Source organism: Cryptomeria japonica, chromosome 10, assembly GCF_030272615.1.
Source record: "Cryptomeria japonica chromosome 10, Sugi_1.0, whole genome shotgun sequence".
Lineage (NCBI taxonomy): Eukaryota > Viridiplantae > Streptophyta > Pinopsida > Cupressales > Cupressaceae > Cryptomeria > Cryptomeria japonica.
Genome location: NC_081414.1, coordinates 895,717,691 through 895,734,804, shown reverse-complemented (window position 1 = coordinate 895,734,804; position 17,114 = coordinate 895,717,691). Strand labels below are relative to the sequence as shown.

Sequence of the window (17,114 nt, the reverse complement as noted above, 5' to 3'; positions counted from 1 at the left end):
ATAATTTGATGTAATGATCTGTATATTGATTTGAGATGATCTCTTATGATTTATATTATAATTTCATGATGTAATTAGGGTTCAGTGGCCGACCTAGTTGAGATGGCTATTTAGGATGGCACAGTTGATGTTTATTATGTTGGTGGTCTTAAGAGAATGTGTTAAGCCATCCAAGAGTAGTGTGAGATTTGACTGATAGTTGTAGAGTGTTGAGCATAACTGGATCTGATCTAGCAAGCTAAGAAGTGCAAGTAACAGATCACTTTTTCACTATTGTTCCCTAACAATTGCAGCAGGTTAAATCCCTTAACCGGGTAGGTCCTAACATGCCTTAAGCATTTAAGTCCCCTAGAGGGGAAGATCTCAAAAAGAGTGGTAAATCCTCTCATGAGGTTGATCCTAATAGATCATCAATCTCCTAACCAAGTGACTCCTAATAGGGTCTGCTCCTAACACAGTGCATTGTAAGCTCCTAACAGGGCTAAGCTCCTAACATGACGTACTTCAAAAGAGTACAAATATTTGTGGGTACCAACTTCCACCATAGTTTTTCCCTATTTGGGTTTCCACATTAAAAAAATTGTGGTGTTCATATGTGGAATGCTTTTCATGCGATGTTCTTGTTTATGTTACATTTCATGCACTATTTTTGAGTACACCGGTTATGATATTTTATCATAGGTTTATCAAAGGTTACCAGTACTTATAAGAGTTAATAGAGAAAGTGTTTGATCTTATAGATCAGGATAATGAGTTGGTAAATGATAAAATTTATATGATTGCTTAAGTGGTGAAAGAATTGATAGATGTGGTAGATGATCTGATTAATGTGTTAGCAAATCTAATAAAGAGGTTGTTAGATCTGATAAAAGAAGTTGAGATATTTGATAAATGATTTAAGATCTGATATAAGTTTGATTTTGGTTTTAAGTTTCAATTGGTGTTAATATTGATTCACCCCCCTCTTAGTATTAACCAGATCCTCATAGGATTAACACATATGGCAAGTCATATAAGTAAATTTGTGAATATGGAAAGGTATGATGGTGGTATAGTAAGATTTGGAGATGATAAAGCTTTTGTGATTAATGGTAGAGGTTCTATATGTTTTGATGGTAAGAATAATACTAATGATATCTTGTATGTTGAAGTTTTAAAGCATAATATTTTGAGTGTTGGGCAGATGGTTGACAAGGGATATGATTTGTAATTCAAGAATGGTAAATGCAAGATTATGAATGCCTTCGGTATAGAGATTGCAATAGGGATCAAAATGAAAGGCAATATCTTTCACTTGAATGTCGGTTAGAAAAGTTGTTTGATTGCTCAAATAGATGAAAGTTGGTTGTGGCATAGGAGGATGTGTCATGTTAAATTTAATTGCATGATAAAGATAAGTTCTACTCAATCTATTAGAGATTTGCCTAAGATTGTGAAGCCTTCTAATCCAATATGTAAAGAATGTTAGTTGGGAAATCAAACAGGAACATAATTTAAGAGTATGTTATATGTTGGAGTTGAGAAACACAACACCACAGGAGCCTAAATATCTTCTGCAAGCTAAAACAATCTATCACAAGGAGAAAAAATGAAAGCAATAACAGATTGTTTTAGCTTGCAGAAGATCTTTAGGCTCTGGTGGTGTTGTGTTTCTCAACTCCAACATGGTATCAGAGCTCAGATCTGCAACCATCTGTTCCTATTTTTGAGAATTTTTGTAGTGGAAGCATATTTGGGGTTTCAGGCAATTGTTTTTGTGTGCTTAGGGTTAGGATTTTTTTCTGAGCACTTTGGGCCTAAACAGACCTCACCATCGTGCTTAGAAGGCCCAAAAACCCCTATAGTCATATAATTTTTTTCTATTTTTGACTCCTAAGCATCTGGGTGATTTTTTTCTCCAAAACCAGGTCGTATGACTTTGACACGTAAATCGAGAAATTGTTTTTGCCTCTTTACGACATGCAAGCCAGATTTTTGGTTTTTTTTTTTTTAAATCACAAATTTTTTTTTAAAAAATCAAAAGGTCAAAAGAGGCGAAAAACATCAAAAGGAAAGTTTAAAAAAAAAAAAATATTTTGATTTTTTTTTCGGGGTTAGTTTTTTCGCAGTACTGGACCTGACAATCCGGCTGCCCTACGGCCTATCAGACCTGTCAATCCGACCCCACCAGCCCCTTCGGATTCCCTACTGGTAGCCCTCTATGGCCCCCCACTGGCCCCTCCGGTCCCGCCGCCGGCTACCGCCAGCGGCCCCCCACTGACCACTTTGGCCCTCGCCGGCCCTCCAGCACCACCTGCCAACACCGGCCACCGCCTCGCCGGCCCTCCAACACCACTTGCCAATTGTGGCCACCACCACCAATAACCTCTGCCAACTCTACCTGGCTCAATTTCACCACCGCCGCCTAGCCTACCACCACCACTGCCACCCTCCGACCACCTCCTGCCTTCTCCACTCTCTAGCTCTTTTTGAGAGGGGGTTGGTTTTTTGGGTCTATCTTGCACATCTGGAGTCAGATTTTGGCAAACAAATAGGTGTCAAAAATTTGGTTCCAAGCTGGACGTTGTGGAGTTGGATTTTTTTCTCACATCTTCTATTTGACTGTACTTTTTTTAGTCAAAGTTGAGCTGCTTTTCTGCACTTCCAAGGTTGTAGAATAGGCAAACGGACTCCGTTTTTCAAAAATGAATAGGCGTTGGAAAGCTCTCAGCATGCTCTATTTAGATTTGTGATATTTTTTCCTAGAATTTTCATCAGGTACATGAGATATCAGTTTGAATTTTTTTTTGCTTATGCACTACTTCCTTCTCATTAGTATGTACTAGGGTTTGGGTTTATCTATTGTGGGGGGGTGTTTTTTCTTTCTTTCTGTCATTTATATCAGAAATCACAAACACCAAAACTCTCCAAATGAACAAACCCTTCTACATCTTCTATCTAGTCTGGAAGATCACATAATTAAAAAAAAAAACAAGCAGGTGCAGGTACAGAGTTTTCTTCTCATGGTTGATCCTTCAGTTGAGTTGTTGACTTCACACAACTATCACACTTGGAAGCCCCGGATCACAAGGCTCCTCGGGGCACGCGGGTTGTGGTCTTGTTTGGATGAGGTTCAACTAGTATTGTAGCATCCTTATGAGCTTCTTCAACATAGGAACAAGATGGATGAGGCTATGGGTTTTCTCTCCTTGCATGTCTCTGACAGTCTTCTATTTCACCTTGATGAGTTGCTCACTCCTCAGGCTATGTGGTTGAAGTTTGAGTCTATCTTCGGGAGGGTCAATGAGATTTAGGCATTGCAGATTGAGGCAGAGTTGGTCTCTTTGTCACCTGATTCCTTTCCCACCATTAAGGATTTATTGAACAAGTTCAAGACTACTCGATCTATTCTTCAGGGATGTGGCAAGATCAAGATAGACACAGAGTGCATTCATTTGATTCTTTCAAAGCTTCGGGGTCATTTTCAATTTTTTGCCTCTGCTTTCTACTACACCATGGATGGCTTGGGTGCTCTTTTCACCATGCCTACCTTTGATGTCTTTTGCGAGCATTTGTCTTGTGAGTAGTCTCATCTTTCTTAGCTGGATATGCTTTCAGGATCCAAGAACAAAGCATTGGTTGCTCAGTCCTCTAAGGAGAAACAAAACCAGAAACCGAAGCTGGAGAAGCCTTCTACAGGTAGTGAGAATCCCTCCAAACCTAGTCACAAGTCTGAATCTAAACCACCATTTCCTCCCAAGCATGGGAAATCTTCACAGTCTAGTGAGTCTTCCTCCAAGACTAAGAAGAAATCAGGAGATACTTGCAGTTTTTGTGGCAAGGAAGGACATCCTGTTTCCCATTATTGGAAATGTTTAGAGGCTTTAGAGGAAGCCATGCAACAAAATCACATCTCCTCACCTCAGGCATCTTCTCCTTCCATAGGGAAAGGTCATGCTCTCACTGCTAGAGCTTCGACCTATGGGTCCACAAGGATACTTGATTCTGATGCTTCTCACCATATGACTCACACTCAGTAGTTGGTTACTTCTCTTGCCTCTTGTGGTAATTCACAGATTGTAGTGGGTGACTCAGTTTAGCTTTCAGTCTTGGGTTTAGGTTCTGACATCTCGAAGAACCTCCTATCCATTTATTAGATTTGCCACTTTGGCTCTGGTAAGACAGTTGAGTTCTCACCACATGAAGTGGTTATTCGAGACCTCCATGACTTTGATTTGGTTGTGACTACTGGGAGTGTGGATACTGCATCTCATCTGTACAAATTTGATAGATTTGAGCCCTCTGTGGGTGTTGGTTCATCTCTTATAGCACATATAGATTCAATGAGTAAGATTTGGCATGAGTGCTTGGGCCATGTCAATTATAGAATCTTCACCAGATGAGTACACAGGCACTTGTTACTAGGCTCCCACAGATTTCCTACACTAATGGTGTTTGTCATGGTTATGTGCTTGGCAAGGATCACAAAGATCCCTTTCCAAAGGGAAGAACCCCTCGTGCTTTGACACCCTTGGAGTTGATTCACAGTGATCTCATGTCATTTCTCACTCCTTCTTTTTCTGGGGCCAACTATGTGCTCACTTTTATTGATGACTTCTCCAGATGCACATGGGTGTACTTTCTTAAGTACAAGTCTGATGTCTTTGATTCATTTAGAATGTTCAAGACATTTATTGAGAAGCAGTCAGGTTGTTATATTCGGTGGATACGTACAGATAATGGGGGGGGGGGGGCGGGGGAGTATGTGAATCAGGCTTTCAAAGATTTTTGCACTGAGCATGGTTTGCAACATCAGTTTATTGTTCCCTACACCCCTCAACAGGATGTTGTCATTGAGCGCAAGAACAAAACCTTACGGGAGCTGGCAAATTGTATGATTCAGTCTAGGTCCATGGATTTGTCTTTTTCGGCTGAGGTAGTCAATCATGCCAACTATATTCAGAATCAGATGCCTCACAAGGCTATTCAACATATGAATCCTGAGGAGGCTTGGTCTCATAACAAGCTTGATGTTTCCTTTTTCTGATTGTTTGGTAGTGAGGCATGGGATTTTATTCCTGATGCTCAGAGGAAAGCCATGGAGCGGAAAAGCTGAACACTCATTTTTGTTGGCTACTGTGAGGATGTTAAGGCATACAAGTTGTTTGATCCTGATTCCAAAGAGGTCCTATTTCAATGGGATGCTCAGTTTGATGAGCACCTTCCCACAGTGGATACCCTGACTCTAGTGTCTACTCCTCTACCTACTCCTTCCACTGCATCTCTTCAGGATCTTTTTGAGGATGATTCTAATGATGGTGTTGATGATCCCCCATCCCCACCACCTACTCCACCTCAGATGCCCAAGTGGGCTCACTTTACTATTGAGGCGACAGGTCCTCTAGCCGATGATCCTTTAGATACTCGTCGGACCCATTCTCATACTGTGGGTTCTAGTCTTTAAGTCATGCTATTTCAAATAATCCTCAGAAGTTTTTAGAGGCTACTAGTCTTCCTGAGTGGGATTGTGCTATGGAGGAGGAGTATTCTTCTTTGATGAGGAATCATACTTGGGATCTTTGTCCCCTTCCCAAGGGCAGAAAGATGGTTAGGTGTCGTTGGTTGTATTGGACCAAGTATGCTGTTGATGGTTCTATTGATAAGTACAAAGCACATCTTGTTGAGAAGGGTTTCTCACAAATTGAGGGTATTGATTACTTTGAGACCTTTTCCCCCGTCGCCAAGATGAACTCCATTTGCTTTGTACTATCTCTTGCAGCTTCTTAGGGTTGGCTTGTTTTTCAGATGGATGTGAAGAGTGCCTTCTTGCATGGGGGTCTATAGGAGGAAATCTACATGGAGTAGCCTTGGGGATTTGTGTAAGACAATTCTTTGGTTTGCAGACTTCAACATTCATTGTATGGTCTCAAACAAGCCCCTCGGGCTTGGTATGAGAAGATGGACTCTTTCTTGCTCTCCACTGGGTTCACCCGTAGTCATTCTGATCACACAGTGTACATTCAACTTCTTGAGGGTGAGATCCTTATTCTTGTGCTATATGTTGATGATCTCCTCATCACCGACAACTCATCCTCTATGATTCAGCATACTCCGCGAGCCTTGATGGATCAGTTTGAGATGACAAATCTTGGTCTTCTGCACTATTTCCTTGGTCTTCCGGTGATTCAGTCTCCTGATGGGATCTACATTTACCAGCAGAAGTATGCTCTTGACATGCTTGATTGCAAGCCTTCTCCCACTCCCTTTTAGTCAGGGTTTTTTTTGACCACTACTTGCCCCACTCCTTCAGTAGATTCTACACTTTACAGGCAGTTGGTTGGCAGTTTGTTGTACCTAACTCACACCCGTCCTGATGTTTCCTTTGCAGTTGGCCTTGTCTCTTGATTCTCCCATGATCTGTTGGTATTTTGGTATGGTTTTGTCATTGATGTCAACACCTACTAAACTCTTATCAACTCTGGCACTTTGGAGAATCAACAACATTCACTGGCAAGCAAGTAACTATTGCAGAGTTACTGATATCTGGTACATCGGCAAGATATAATGATCATCGACACTTGGAATGATATGGAAAACACTTGGTAATGTCAAGAGACATCGTTTGGACATCTTGTCCTAGAGTTTTGTTCATTGGTATATTCATAGTTGCATATTTGTTGTTACCAGCAAATAGGTCCAGGGTTACACCAACAGGTTTAGCTTTTCCAGATCAACATGGCACACTATGGAGATGATTAATTATTGTTGTAAATACATTAAGCCAACATGTTCAATCGGTTATTGCATCGGATATTATATTGTTTGTAAAATATTTTTATTGTAATATCTTGTAGAGCCGACCTACTAAAATTGGTCTTAGGTTATGGTATAAATGTAAGGTCTTATTTGTAAGATCAAATGTGGAATGCGAAAAAAGGATTGTGTGAAGGTATATGTGAGAATAAGCAGAGCTATACACGCAGACATCATTTGAAGATTGAAAGAGGGTTTTTGTGAAAGCATATCAACATTACACTAGTACTGAATCCAACATATGAAGATGCTATTTTGTACAGTACATTCTTATTGGATTTAACCATCCTATTGTAGTCAGTGTGACTCCCATTTTGTGATTGATCAGTAAGATCTAGGCGGTTGGCCTTTCTGCATGTGCAAACCCCATTTATGTACACTTACTATCTGCAGTAGTGTCATCTGATTGTGGGTAAGGTTTCCCACCAAGGTTTTTCCCCTTACAGGGTTTCCACGTACAAATATTGGTGTTATGTGTTGTGGATGACTTTGTGTTTATGTTTCATGCACTAATCCTTACCGGTATAGTAATTAACTGTTAAAACTGTCTACTAGCATATTGAACTAGTTTACTGGTATTAAGCATTAAGTTGGTTAAGTTGTTTTTGGTTTGAATTTATTTGACAACTGATTCACCCCCTCCTATCAGTTGTCTCTAGGACCTAACAATTGGTATCAGAGCATAGTCCTCTTTTGTAGAAGTTTAATATCTTGAGGAGATCCAATGTCTACTAATTATTTTAAGAAGGAAAATCCTAAACTTGATGGAACCAACTATGGGATATGGAAGATCATAATGGAGACACATCTAAATTGCATTGGAAAAGACATCTAGGAAGTTACAAAGAATGGTTATACTACTGCTATACAAGGTCAGCCTAGTCCAGCTAACTTGACAAAAGATGAGGAAAATGATTACAAAGCAAGAGAAGCACTTTTGAGAGCATTATCTGATCAACAAATCATGGGACTATCAGATAGGTCTACTGCTAAAGCTATTTGGGATCATTTGGAAACATTGAATGAAGGAGATTCCACAGTCAAAATTGCAAAACTTGAAAGCTTCCAAGTTAGGTATGAACATCTAAAAATGGAAGAAGATGAAAGGATTTCTACTTTTATGGAAAGAGTAAATGAAATTGTTTTGGGTATTAAATGTTGTGGAGGAACCTTAAGTGAGGATGAAATTGTTTCAAAAGTTTTAAGAGGATTTCCACCGACATATAAAATGAAAGTTACTGCTATAAATGAGTTAAGAATAATGCCTAATACATCAGTTACTAGGGATACATTGATTGAGAAACTTTCAACTTTTGAAATTGAAGAATTTGGTCCTATTGCTACTATAAAGATAGATTTGGCCTTTAAAGCATCATCATCTGCTCCATCATTTGACAAATCTGATTGGAAAGCCTTTTATGCAAGAGAACTGGAAGAAAGTAGGAAAGAAAATGAAGAACTTGAAGAACTTGAAGCACTATTTGTAAGGAAAATGCCTAAAGGTCTAGTTGGAAGTAAGTATGAAGGTAAAGCACCCTTTAAATGTTTTAACTGCAATAAGATTGGTCATATGGCTTCAAGATGCCCTGATAGACATGATAGACTAAGAGAAGAAGCTATAAGAACATACAAGCCTAACCTTGAATATCAAAGATACAAATTTAAGAAGAATAAAGACAATGTTACTACTTATCAAGTTGCCATTAGTTTTATGTCAAAGTTATTCTATATACTCTAGTCAGTTACTACTACCGAGATATTCAATCGGTATGCATAGTCTAGTCAGTTATTGAAGAAAGTAGTCTCAAAACGTAGTATACACCGAGCTGTCTACTAAGTATCATTTCATGTCTACCGAGCAACAAAGATGACACACAGAATTGTTATACACCGAGTGAAACGTGTTACCAGATTCATTGAACCTGGACATACATATGAAAATGTGTTACAAGATCGAGGAGCATCTAACCATTATCACATTGGAAATTGCACTTAAAGATTGTGTATGATTTTTAGGTCATCTAACCAATGAAATATTTTGCATGGTTATTCATTCGATAAATCATGTTTGTAAGATCAAAGCAATGAATGGATCACTGACATAAGAGATCTATTTATACAACATGAGTTAAGAATTAAAAAGGTGTGTGTGCATGAGTGTAAGAAGACTATTACAGAGACACAAAGGTCACCAAGAAGGATTTCAGAGAACAGTCAAAGAACAGAGTAAATAGAAGGGTTTACCGAGTTACTATATGGGTTATCGAGGTATGCTATAAGCAAGGTAATCTATTCTGAGCATATAGAATCTGCTATAACATTCCAGATGTAAAGTTGCAGATATTTGTAATGATTTATTGTAATATTTTGAAGTTGTAAGAGAAACCTTTAACAGGGTAAAAGACTCTAAACAAGTCTATAAATTGTAAAGCCTCTAACTAGGTACAACATTTAGTTTAAGTGTTGTAAAATCCTTTAGCAAGGTAGATCTAATATATCTTGTTATTCCTAATGGGGTAAGCTATCAGAAATAGCTAAACATGTAGCTCTAATCGAGCACTCTTTATTATTGCAGTAGTGAAGTTGTGGGTGCCATCCCCACCACAGTTTTTCTCTCTAACCAAGAGTTTCTGCGTAACCAAAATATATGTGTTATGGAGTGAATCATGTATGATTGTTATCTATTTGTTTTAGCTTTATATTATGTAACTGCACTATTTAGTTTATGCATAACAGTAAAGTTATTATTGAAGAAAAGTTTTGGAGTACTAATTCACCTCTCCCCTCTTAGTATATTAGCTTTCCATATTGGGCCTAACAATTGGTATCAGAGCTTCAATCTTGGAAAAGGGTTTAACTACCTAAAGAGAAAGATCTTATCAATGGAAGGCTATAAACAATCTCGGAGGATTGTATATCTGCAAGAAGAGGTGGATCATGCTAATCAAGTGATTGCAGACATGCAAAGACAAATGCAAAAATCTCTGAAAGTAAGAAGAAGATTATCTGATGATTTGCAGGACTCTCAAGAGTTAGTGGAACAAATTGAGACATCATCTGAGAATAGTATGTTCGAAGAGACTGAAGAATTGATTAGAGTATTGAAAGAAAAGAACAAAACACTAGCTGATCAACTAAAAGTAATGAAAAGAGAACATGAACATTTTAGCACATAGATGACTGAAAATCTTGATGCATTAAGGACAGCCGAGGATAAAGAGATCTGCAAAGAGAGAAACAACAACTTGAAGTCTTAGTATCTGATAAAAATGATGAAATCACAAGGTTGACTAGAATTCAGCAAAATCTGTTAGATCAACTAGGTTATGCACATCATGAAGCAATTCTGAAAAATGATGAGAATCAAGCATTGAAACTTGAAGTATCAAGGTTGACCGATGAACTTGAATCAGAGAAGAAATCCAAATAAATACTGAAGAAGAGTTATGAAACATCAAAGATGTTGGATGAGCAACTTAATACAAGAAGACCCAATAAGGATGCATGACTTAGTTACAAAAGAAAAGACTCTACTGAGAAGGGAATTCATACTACGAAGAGAGGAGAATCATCAAAGCAAGCTGGAATCAAGAATAACATCAAAAGAAAGAAGCCTATTTGCAACTACTATGGAAATCAATGTCACACTACCAACATGTACCAAATCAGAAAAGGTAAGCAACCGAATGTCACTAAGTCAAATGGTTATTGTTACAATTGCAATAAATATGGTCACACATCTAATCAATGTAGGACAAAGTTTGTTAACAATTATAAGAATGCAAAATTCAAAGGGTTTTTTAAAAATTGCAATAGATATGGACATAATACCGAGAAGTGTTGGTTTAAGCAAAAGAATCATATGTGGTATGCACATCGAGAAAACACTGGAAGCTACCGAACTCATAGAGATCTTAACCAACAATATGTTGTAGTACCATGGGATTACAATACAAGGATATGGTGTGAACATTGTGGAAGATATGGACATATAAGTGCCAACTGCTTTATAAGGTTTGGGATGAACAACTAAAGATCATGGAGAAATCCTGGTATGACATGTTTTCATTGTCACAAAGTTGGACACTTGGCTTGAGATTGCAGAGATCAACCTAGAGAAGACACTGAAGAAATAAAAGGCAAATTACGGATGATTTGTAAAAAGAAGGAAATTGTGTCAAATGAAGAAAGCACCTTACCTACCGAGTTAGGTGCACCTATTCCAAATTAATCGATAAAGGTATGAAGGGACTGCATTCTCTCAAGGTTAAATCTTAATAGTTCCTACCTTATTATGCACTTAGTTCCAAATTTGCATAGCTAAGATGTAGTAGTAAGTTTGAAATTCTATCAAGTCTTTTTGAAGCATTATACAGGAAACCTGCCAAGTCAGTGAATACAGGAAGCTTGTCAAGTCGGTAAATGAAGGAAGTTTGGTTACTCGGTTAAAGCAAAAAAAAAAGGGAAAGAAGGTTTAGTGGAACCGAGTGCATTTAATGTTTTTGACCTAACCTGCACGGAGCCCGATAAGGTATATTGTGTACTTAAAGCATTTACGTGGTCATTTTTCACTCACCAAGTTTTTGTGAAAGTAGAGTAGAGCAATTCAAAGGCGATCAAACCTCCTACAAAGAAAAATTCAAGGTATTTACATCAATCTCAACGCATTACTAAGCTGATTTACCAATCATATCTAGTTGCCATTATTTGCTAAGTGTGGAATGTCAATCATTTGAAATCCTGAAACCCTAAGGATTCTTTGTTAGCTTTTATTTGAAATCTAAAATGGCGCCTAAGAACCAAGATCCCATTGTTGTCAAGAATGTAGAAAAGCCCTCACTAGAATATTCTTTGACTCCCAAAGTTGCTTCTGAACCGGATGACAAAACCTCTTTTTCAGTCATCCCGGATAGAGTGTTATTAGTCGAGGATGTGAGATTCTTCACCAAATGTCGTGTTGAAGAACTTGGTCATGTTGAAATTAAAAACACCTATGATGAATTATGCATAGATGGTAAATTAAATAGCAAGTATGAGCACATCAAGATTAAGGGATTAACTGAAGCCCTAACCTATCCCCATGTGTTCAAACCCCAGTGGGTCAAGTTTGTTCTGAGCAGAGTTCACGATGATTTCATGTGGCTAGAAGAGAAACCATTTAAGACTACCAAGGAAATCATTTATCTGATTACCGGTTACCCCATTTATGATCATGCCTGAGCTCAAAAGATGATATCACAGAAGGAATTGATCAGTTTAACCGGAGTGGAATCAAATTGTAGAGGATTAAAATTGAACAATTTCATAGATGAAGAACTAAAATTTTCCAAGAGTAATAGGTTATTGTTTCTCCCAATCAGCAAGGGAAAACAGTGTAGCATGTGCAGCAGTAGACCTAGCATACAAAATTGTGAAAAAGGGAATGAAAATTGATCTATGTGAGGTATTGTTGAAGAACCTATTTGAGAATCTGAACACCATCAGGAAGCCGAAGAAGAACAACTCGGCTAATACACTAAAGTTTGGATCATTACTTGTATGCATGTTTTTCTATTTTAAAAAATTCTTTCCATCAGTCGGTAAAGTTGTTTGGGAACTACACCGACCAATCACCCATCAGATCAATGACTTCATTAAGAAGTTAGGTGATAATTTCAATGATATTATGGATGATTACTTCAGTAAATTTCAAGAGAAAATGCATAACATGTATAGGATTCCACCCCAGCTAGTGGAGAAATACAAAAATGACATATGTTTTGAAGTTGACACTGATTACTGTTATGTGAATGTTGTGGAACCAAGAACTCAATCTTTGTCATTGATGGGTTACGAGATTGACTTTGACATCACATAATAGCAAATTGATGCATTTCTTACATTGCCAAGACATGCTACCAAGTTGAGGTATGTAACCTATGAGGAAGTAAAGGAAAAAGAAAAAATGAGCATTGTAGTACCCAAAGCTACAAGAAAGGCAACAAAAATGATAAAGGCATTATCGGAGAAATTCAGAGAAGACTCTTCCTCTACACCTGTCAAAGGCACCACTACCATTACTGAAGAGGAATCTAAAGCCCAAGAGGCAACTATAACATTGAGCACTGAATTGCCTAAGGGAAAAGTGTTGAAGAGAAAGAAACAGGACACATCAAATGCCTCACTAACTCCACCTCCAAAGCAACCTAACACTAGAGCATCAGCGGCTTCACCGAGTAAGAAAACAAAGAGTGTTATTGTTCCCAAGGTAACAAAGACCTACAAGAAATCTACTCAGAGACTCATTTTGGCAAAAGAGTCTAGTGATACCGAATCAGAGGATGCAAGCAAATTTCAGATTGTCAAAAGCAAGAAGGTAAATGTACATAGTGTTGAAAAATTATGTGCTAATCTGAAAGAATATGGAGGATTTGGATCATTTAGATATGTTAAATATGAAACCAGAAATAATGATGAGAAGAGACAAATTGAAGAAGCTATCATCTACACACTTCTAAAATTCTGGTTAGCTCCATTGGAACTAGCTAAGTCACTTCCAAATGAACTTTATTTGCATATTTATAATAGGTGGAAGTATGCAATGGACTTGGAGAAATAGATCAGATAAAGAAGTCTGGTTCATCTTTTTTCTGACATGTCAGTAGCTGAAATAAAAGAACATCTGACAACCTACAACTCAAAGTTTCTTGTCAAACAAAGAGCCTTAAAACTGATGAATGGGTTGTATATTGAAGTGGAAAATGAGACAAAAGAAAAATGGCAAGAAATCTTTAAAATCAAGGATGCTGGTGAGCAAGCTACAGTTGAAATAGTAGATGTCACCAAGCAAGACCCTGCTAACACCATTCAAATAGATGAAGATATCATAGATACAGAGGCACCAAAATAGGAAATGATATAAGGCAATGCATATGCAAAACTTGTATCTAGTGAATCAATTTTGGAACAAGTTTAGCCTTATCCACCGGTCAATCAACCTATCTCAACCAAAACCCCTCAGGATACGGATCAAGGCACTGAAGGTCACAAGTCTACAATAGGAGAAGGTACTTCTCAAGCAACCGGGGAACAACCCTCTCAAGCACCTTCTAGCATTGCAAATGTTGCAACTGAGACACCAAGTACTAAGACAACATGCACCAAGACACCAAAGGACACTTTAGAGGCTAAAGCAACCAACCAAAATGTTGCCTCTATCATGCAACCTATCGAGAGTCAACCAGCCTCACAAGCCATTGTCCTAGTTCAATCGGTGAAAGGTAAAGAAAAGAAGATGAAAAAGCATAGTTTTAAAGTTGATTTGTCAAAACCGATAGTGTTGCCCAATGTTGATATATCAAAATTAAAGGGGCAAGCACTCATTGATTTCAGTGAACTATGCAAAGCAAAGGCCGAATAGGAAAAACAAATGGCCATTTAAAAGAAAAATAAACTACTTCAGAAGGTGAAAGCACTCCTAATAGATATGCTACCTGAAGCTACAGTATCAACTGATGCAGCCATCCACATTCAACTAGATGAACTCCTAACAAAGATAGAGACATCTGGAGTAGATGCATCAGAGTATTTGGGCAAGCTAAAAGACAAAGAGCTCACTGCAAAAATGATAGAAGAGGTACAAAAATCTATCGCTATTGGAAAAGTTAAACTTGTCAAATTTATTACTGAGTTGACTCCTCAACTCAAGCACATTCATTATTTATTTCATAAACTCTGCACATTTTCTTTATTCATTAAAGACATTAAAAATAAAACAGAGGTAATTGAGAAAGAGATCACCGATCTCTCAAATAAGTTGACCTCTGAGCCCAATTTAGTTCAGAATTTCTATACAAGGTTACAACAACTTATGGCTCAACAAATGGACCTAAGAAATGAAGAACACAAGATCCGGATGGATATAATGACACTTTAGACATTATTCCTTCCTCATCTTTCCTCCATCCAAGAATACATTAACCGAGCCACTCACCTATCTACTACACAAGAGGGAAGCACATTAGATGACTTAATATCATTATTGGCTAATATACAAGCACACAATTCTTTAATGGATAGTGTTAAGAATGCACTCTCTGTCGCTCTCACCGAAGCACAGACCAAGTACAAATCCATTTTTGACCAGTTACCACCCCCGAATGGTAATTAAGTTTTGATGTTTGTCAAAAAGGGGGAGTAATATGATATAGTATTAGGGGAGTGATACAATATTGGGGGAGTGTAGTATTCAAAGTATCAAACAAAAGGAGTATAGTATACAGGGGGAGTATACCGACCAAAGCAAGCAGAGTATCCAAGAGCAGTGAACAGGATAGTAAGCAAAGATCAAGAGCAACACAAAAAATATTAATCATCGAGCATGCAAAATTAGAGTTTTTTACAAGTATATCGATAAGGGGAGTATATCTGGATATATTATTTTATTGACTATTGTATATACTGTTAGTATAGTCAATTTTTGCAAGTATATAGATTATTAAGTTATAACTTTGAAAGTAGTTTTTGTCAAACATTTCAACTAATGTCAAAAGGGGAGTTTGTTACTACTTATCAAGTTGCCATTAGTTTTATGTCAAAGTTATTCTATATACTCTAGTCGGTTACTACTACCGAGATATTCAGTCAGTATGCACAGTTTAGTCGGTTATTGAAGAAAGTAGTCTTAGAACGTAGTATACACCAAGCTGTCTACTGAGTATCATTTCAAGTCTACCAAGCAACAAAGATGACACACCAAGTGAAACGTGTTACCATATTCATTGAACCTGGACGTACATATGAAAATGTGTTACAAGATTGAGGCACATCTAACCATTATCACATTGGAAATTGCACTTAAAGATTGTGTATGATTTTGAGGTCATCTAACCAATGAAATATTTTGCATGGTTATTCATTCAATAAATCATGTTTGTAAGATCGAAGCAATGAATGGATCACTGACATAAGAGATCTATTTATATAGCATGAGTTAATAATTAAAAAGGTGTGTGTGCATGAGTGTAAGAAGACTGTTACAAAGACACAGAGATCACCGAGAAGGATTTCAGAGAACGGTCGAAGAACATAGTAAATAGAAGGGTTTACGGAGTTACTATATGGGTTATCGAGGTATGCTATAAGCAAGGTAATCTATTCTGAGCACATAGAATCTACATTAACATTCCAGATATAAAGTTGTAGATATTTGTAATGATTTATTGTAATATTTTGAAGTTGTAAGAGAAACCTTTAACAGGGTAAAAGACTCTAAACAAGTCTATAAATTGTAAAGCCTCTAACCAGGTACAACATTTAGTTTAAGTGTTGTAAAATCCTTTAGCAAGGTAGATCTAAGAGATCTTGTTATTCCTAATAGGGTAAGCTATCAGAAATAGCTAAACATGTAGCTCTAATCGAGCACTCTTTATTATTGCAGTAGTGAAGTTGTGGGTGCCATCCCCACTGCAATTTTTCTCTCTAACCAAGAGTTTCTATGTAACCAAAATATATGTGTTATGGAGTGAATCATTTATGATTGTTATCTATTTGTTTTAGCTTTATATTATGTAACTGCACTATTTAGTTTATGCATAACAGTAAAGTTATTATTGAAGAAAAGTTTTGGAGTACTGATTCACCCCTCCCCTCTTAGTACATTAGCTTTCCATATTGGGCCTAACAGACAAATCTTGTTACATTGCTGATGAAGGTGTGACTGATGTTTCTGATGAGGATCCAACAGACAATGGATGGGTTTTTGTTGCTATAATAGAAGATCAACCGGCACCTACTGCTCAATCGATAGTACAGGCCCTAGCAGCTAAAGTTGAAGTAAAAGATGAATGAATCATTGATTCAGGATGCTCAAATCATGTGATAGGAGACAAAGGTAAATTCTTGAACTTTCAAGAATACAATGGAGGCTTAGTGAGATTTGGAGATGACAAAGCTTGTTCAATCAAAGGTAAGGGTACAATATCTCTTGACGGTAAGCATAACACTGACAATGTCTACTATGTTGAAGGATTAAAGCATAATCTTTTGAGTGTTGGTCAATTAGTTGAGAAAGGATTTTAGTTACAATTTAAAAATGGAAAATATAAAATCATGAATAGAACAGGTTTGAAAATTGCAACCAGTAATCAGACTAGAGGTAATATCTTTCATTTGAATAACAATGAAAATACATGCTTAATTGCATATATAGATGAAAGTTGGTTATGGCATAAGAGACTCTGTCATGTAAACTTTGATTGCATGGTAAAGATCAATACTACTAAGGTAGTTAGAGATTTACCTAAAATTGTCAAACCTCATAATATAGTATGTAAGGAATGTCA

The 17,114-nt window shown here is 37.3% G+C and overlaps 1 protein-coding gene across 1 annotated transcript in view; it reads right to left on the bottom strand.

Annotated features, from left to right (window-relative positions):
* Positions 1–2,198: 2,198 nt before the first annotated feature.
* LOC131859352 (uncharacterized) overlaps positions 2,199–17,114 on the bottom strand; it is a 183,854-nt gene continuing 168,938 nt past the window's right edge. The window contains exon 2 of the mRNA XM_059212987.1: positions 2,199–2,506. Within this exon, the coding sequence (XP_059068970.1) occupies positions 2,199–2,506 (308 nt within the window). The remainder of the gene's footprint in view (positions 2,507–17,114) is intronic.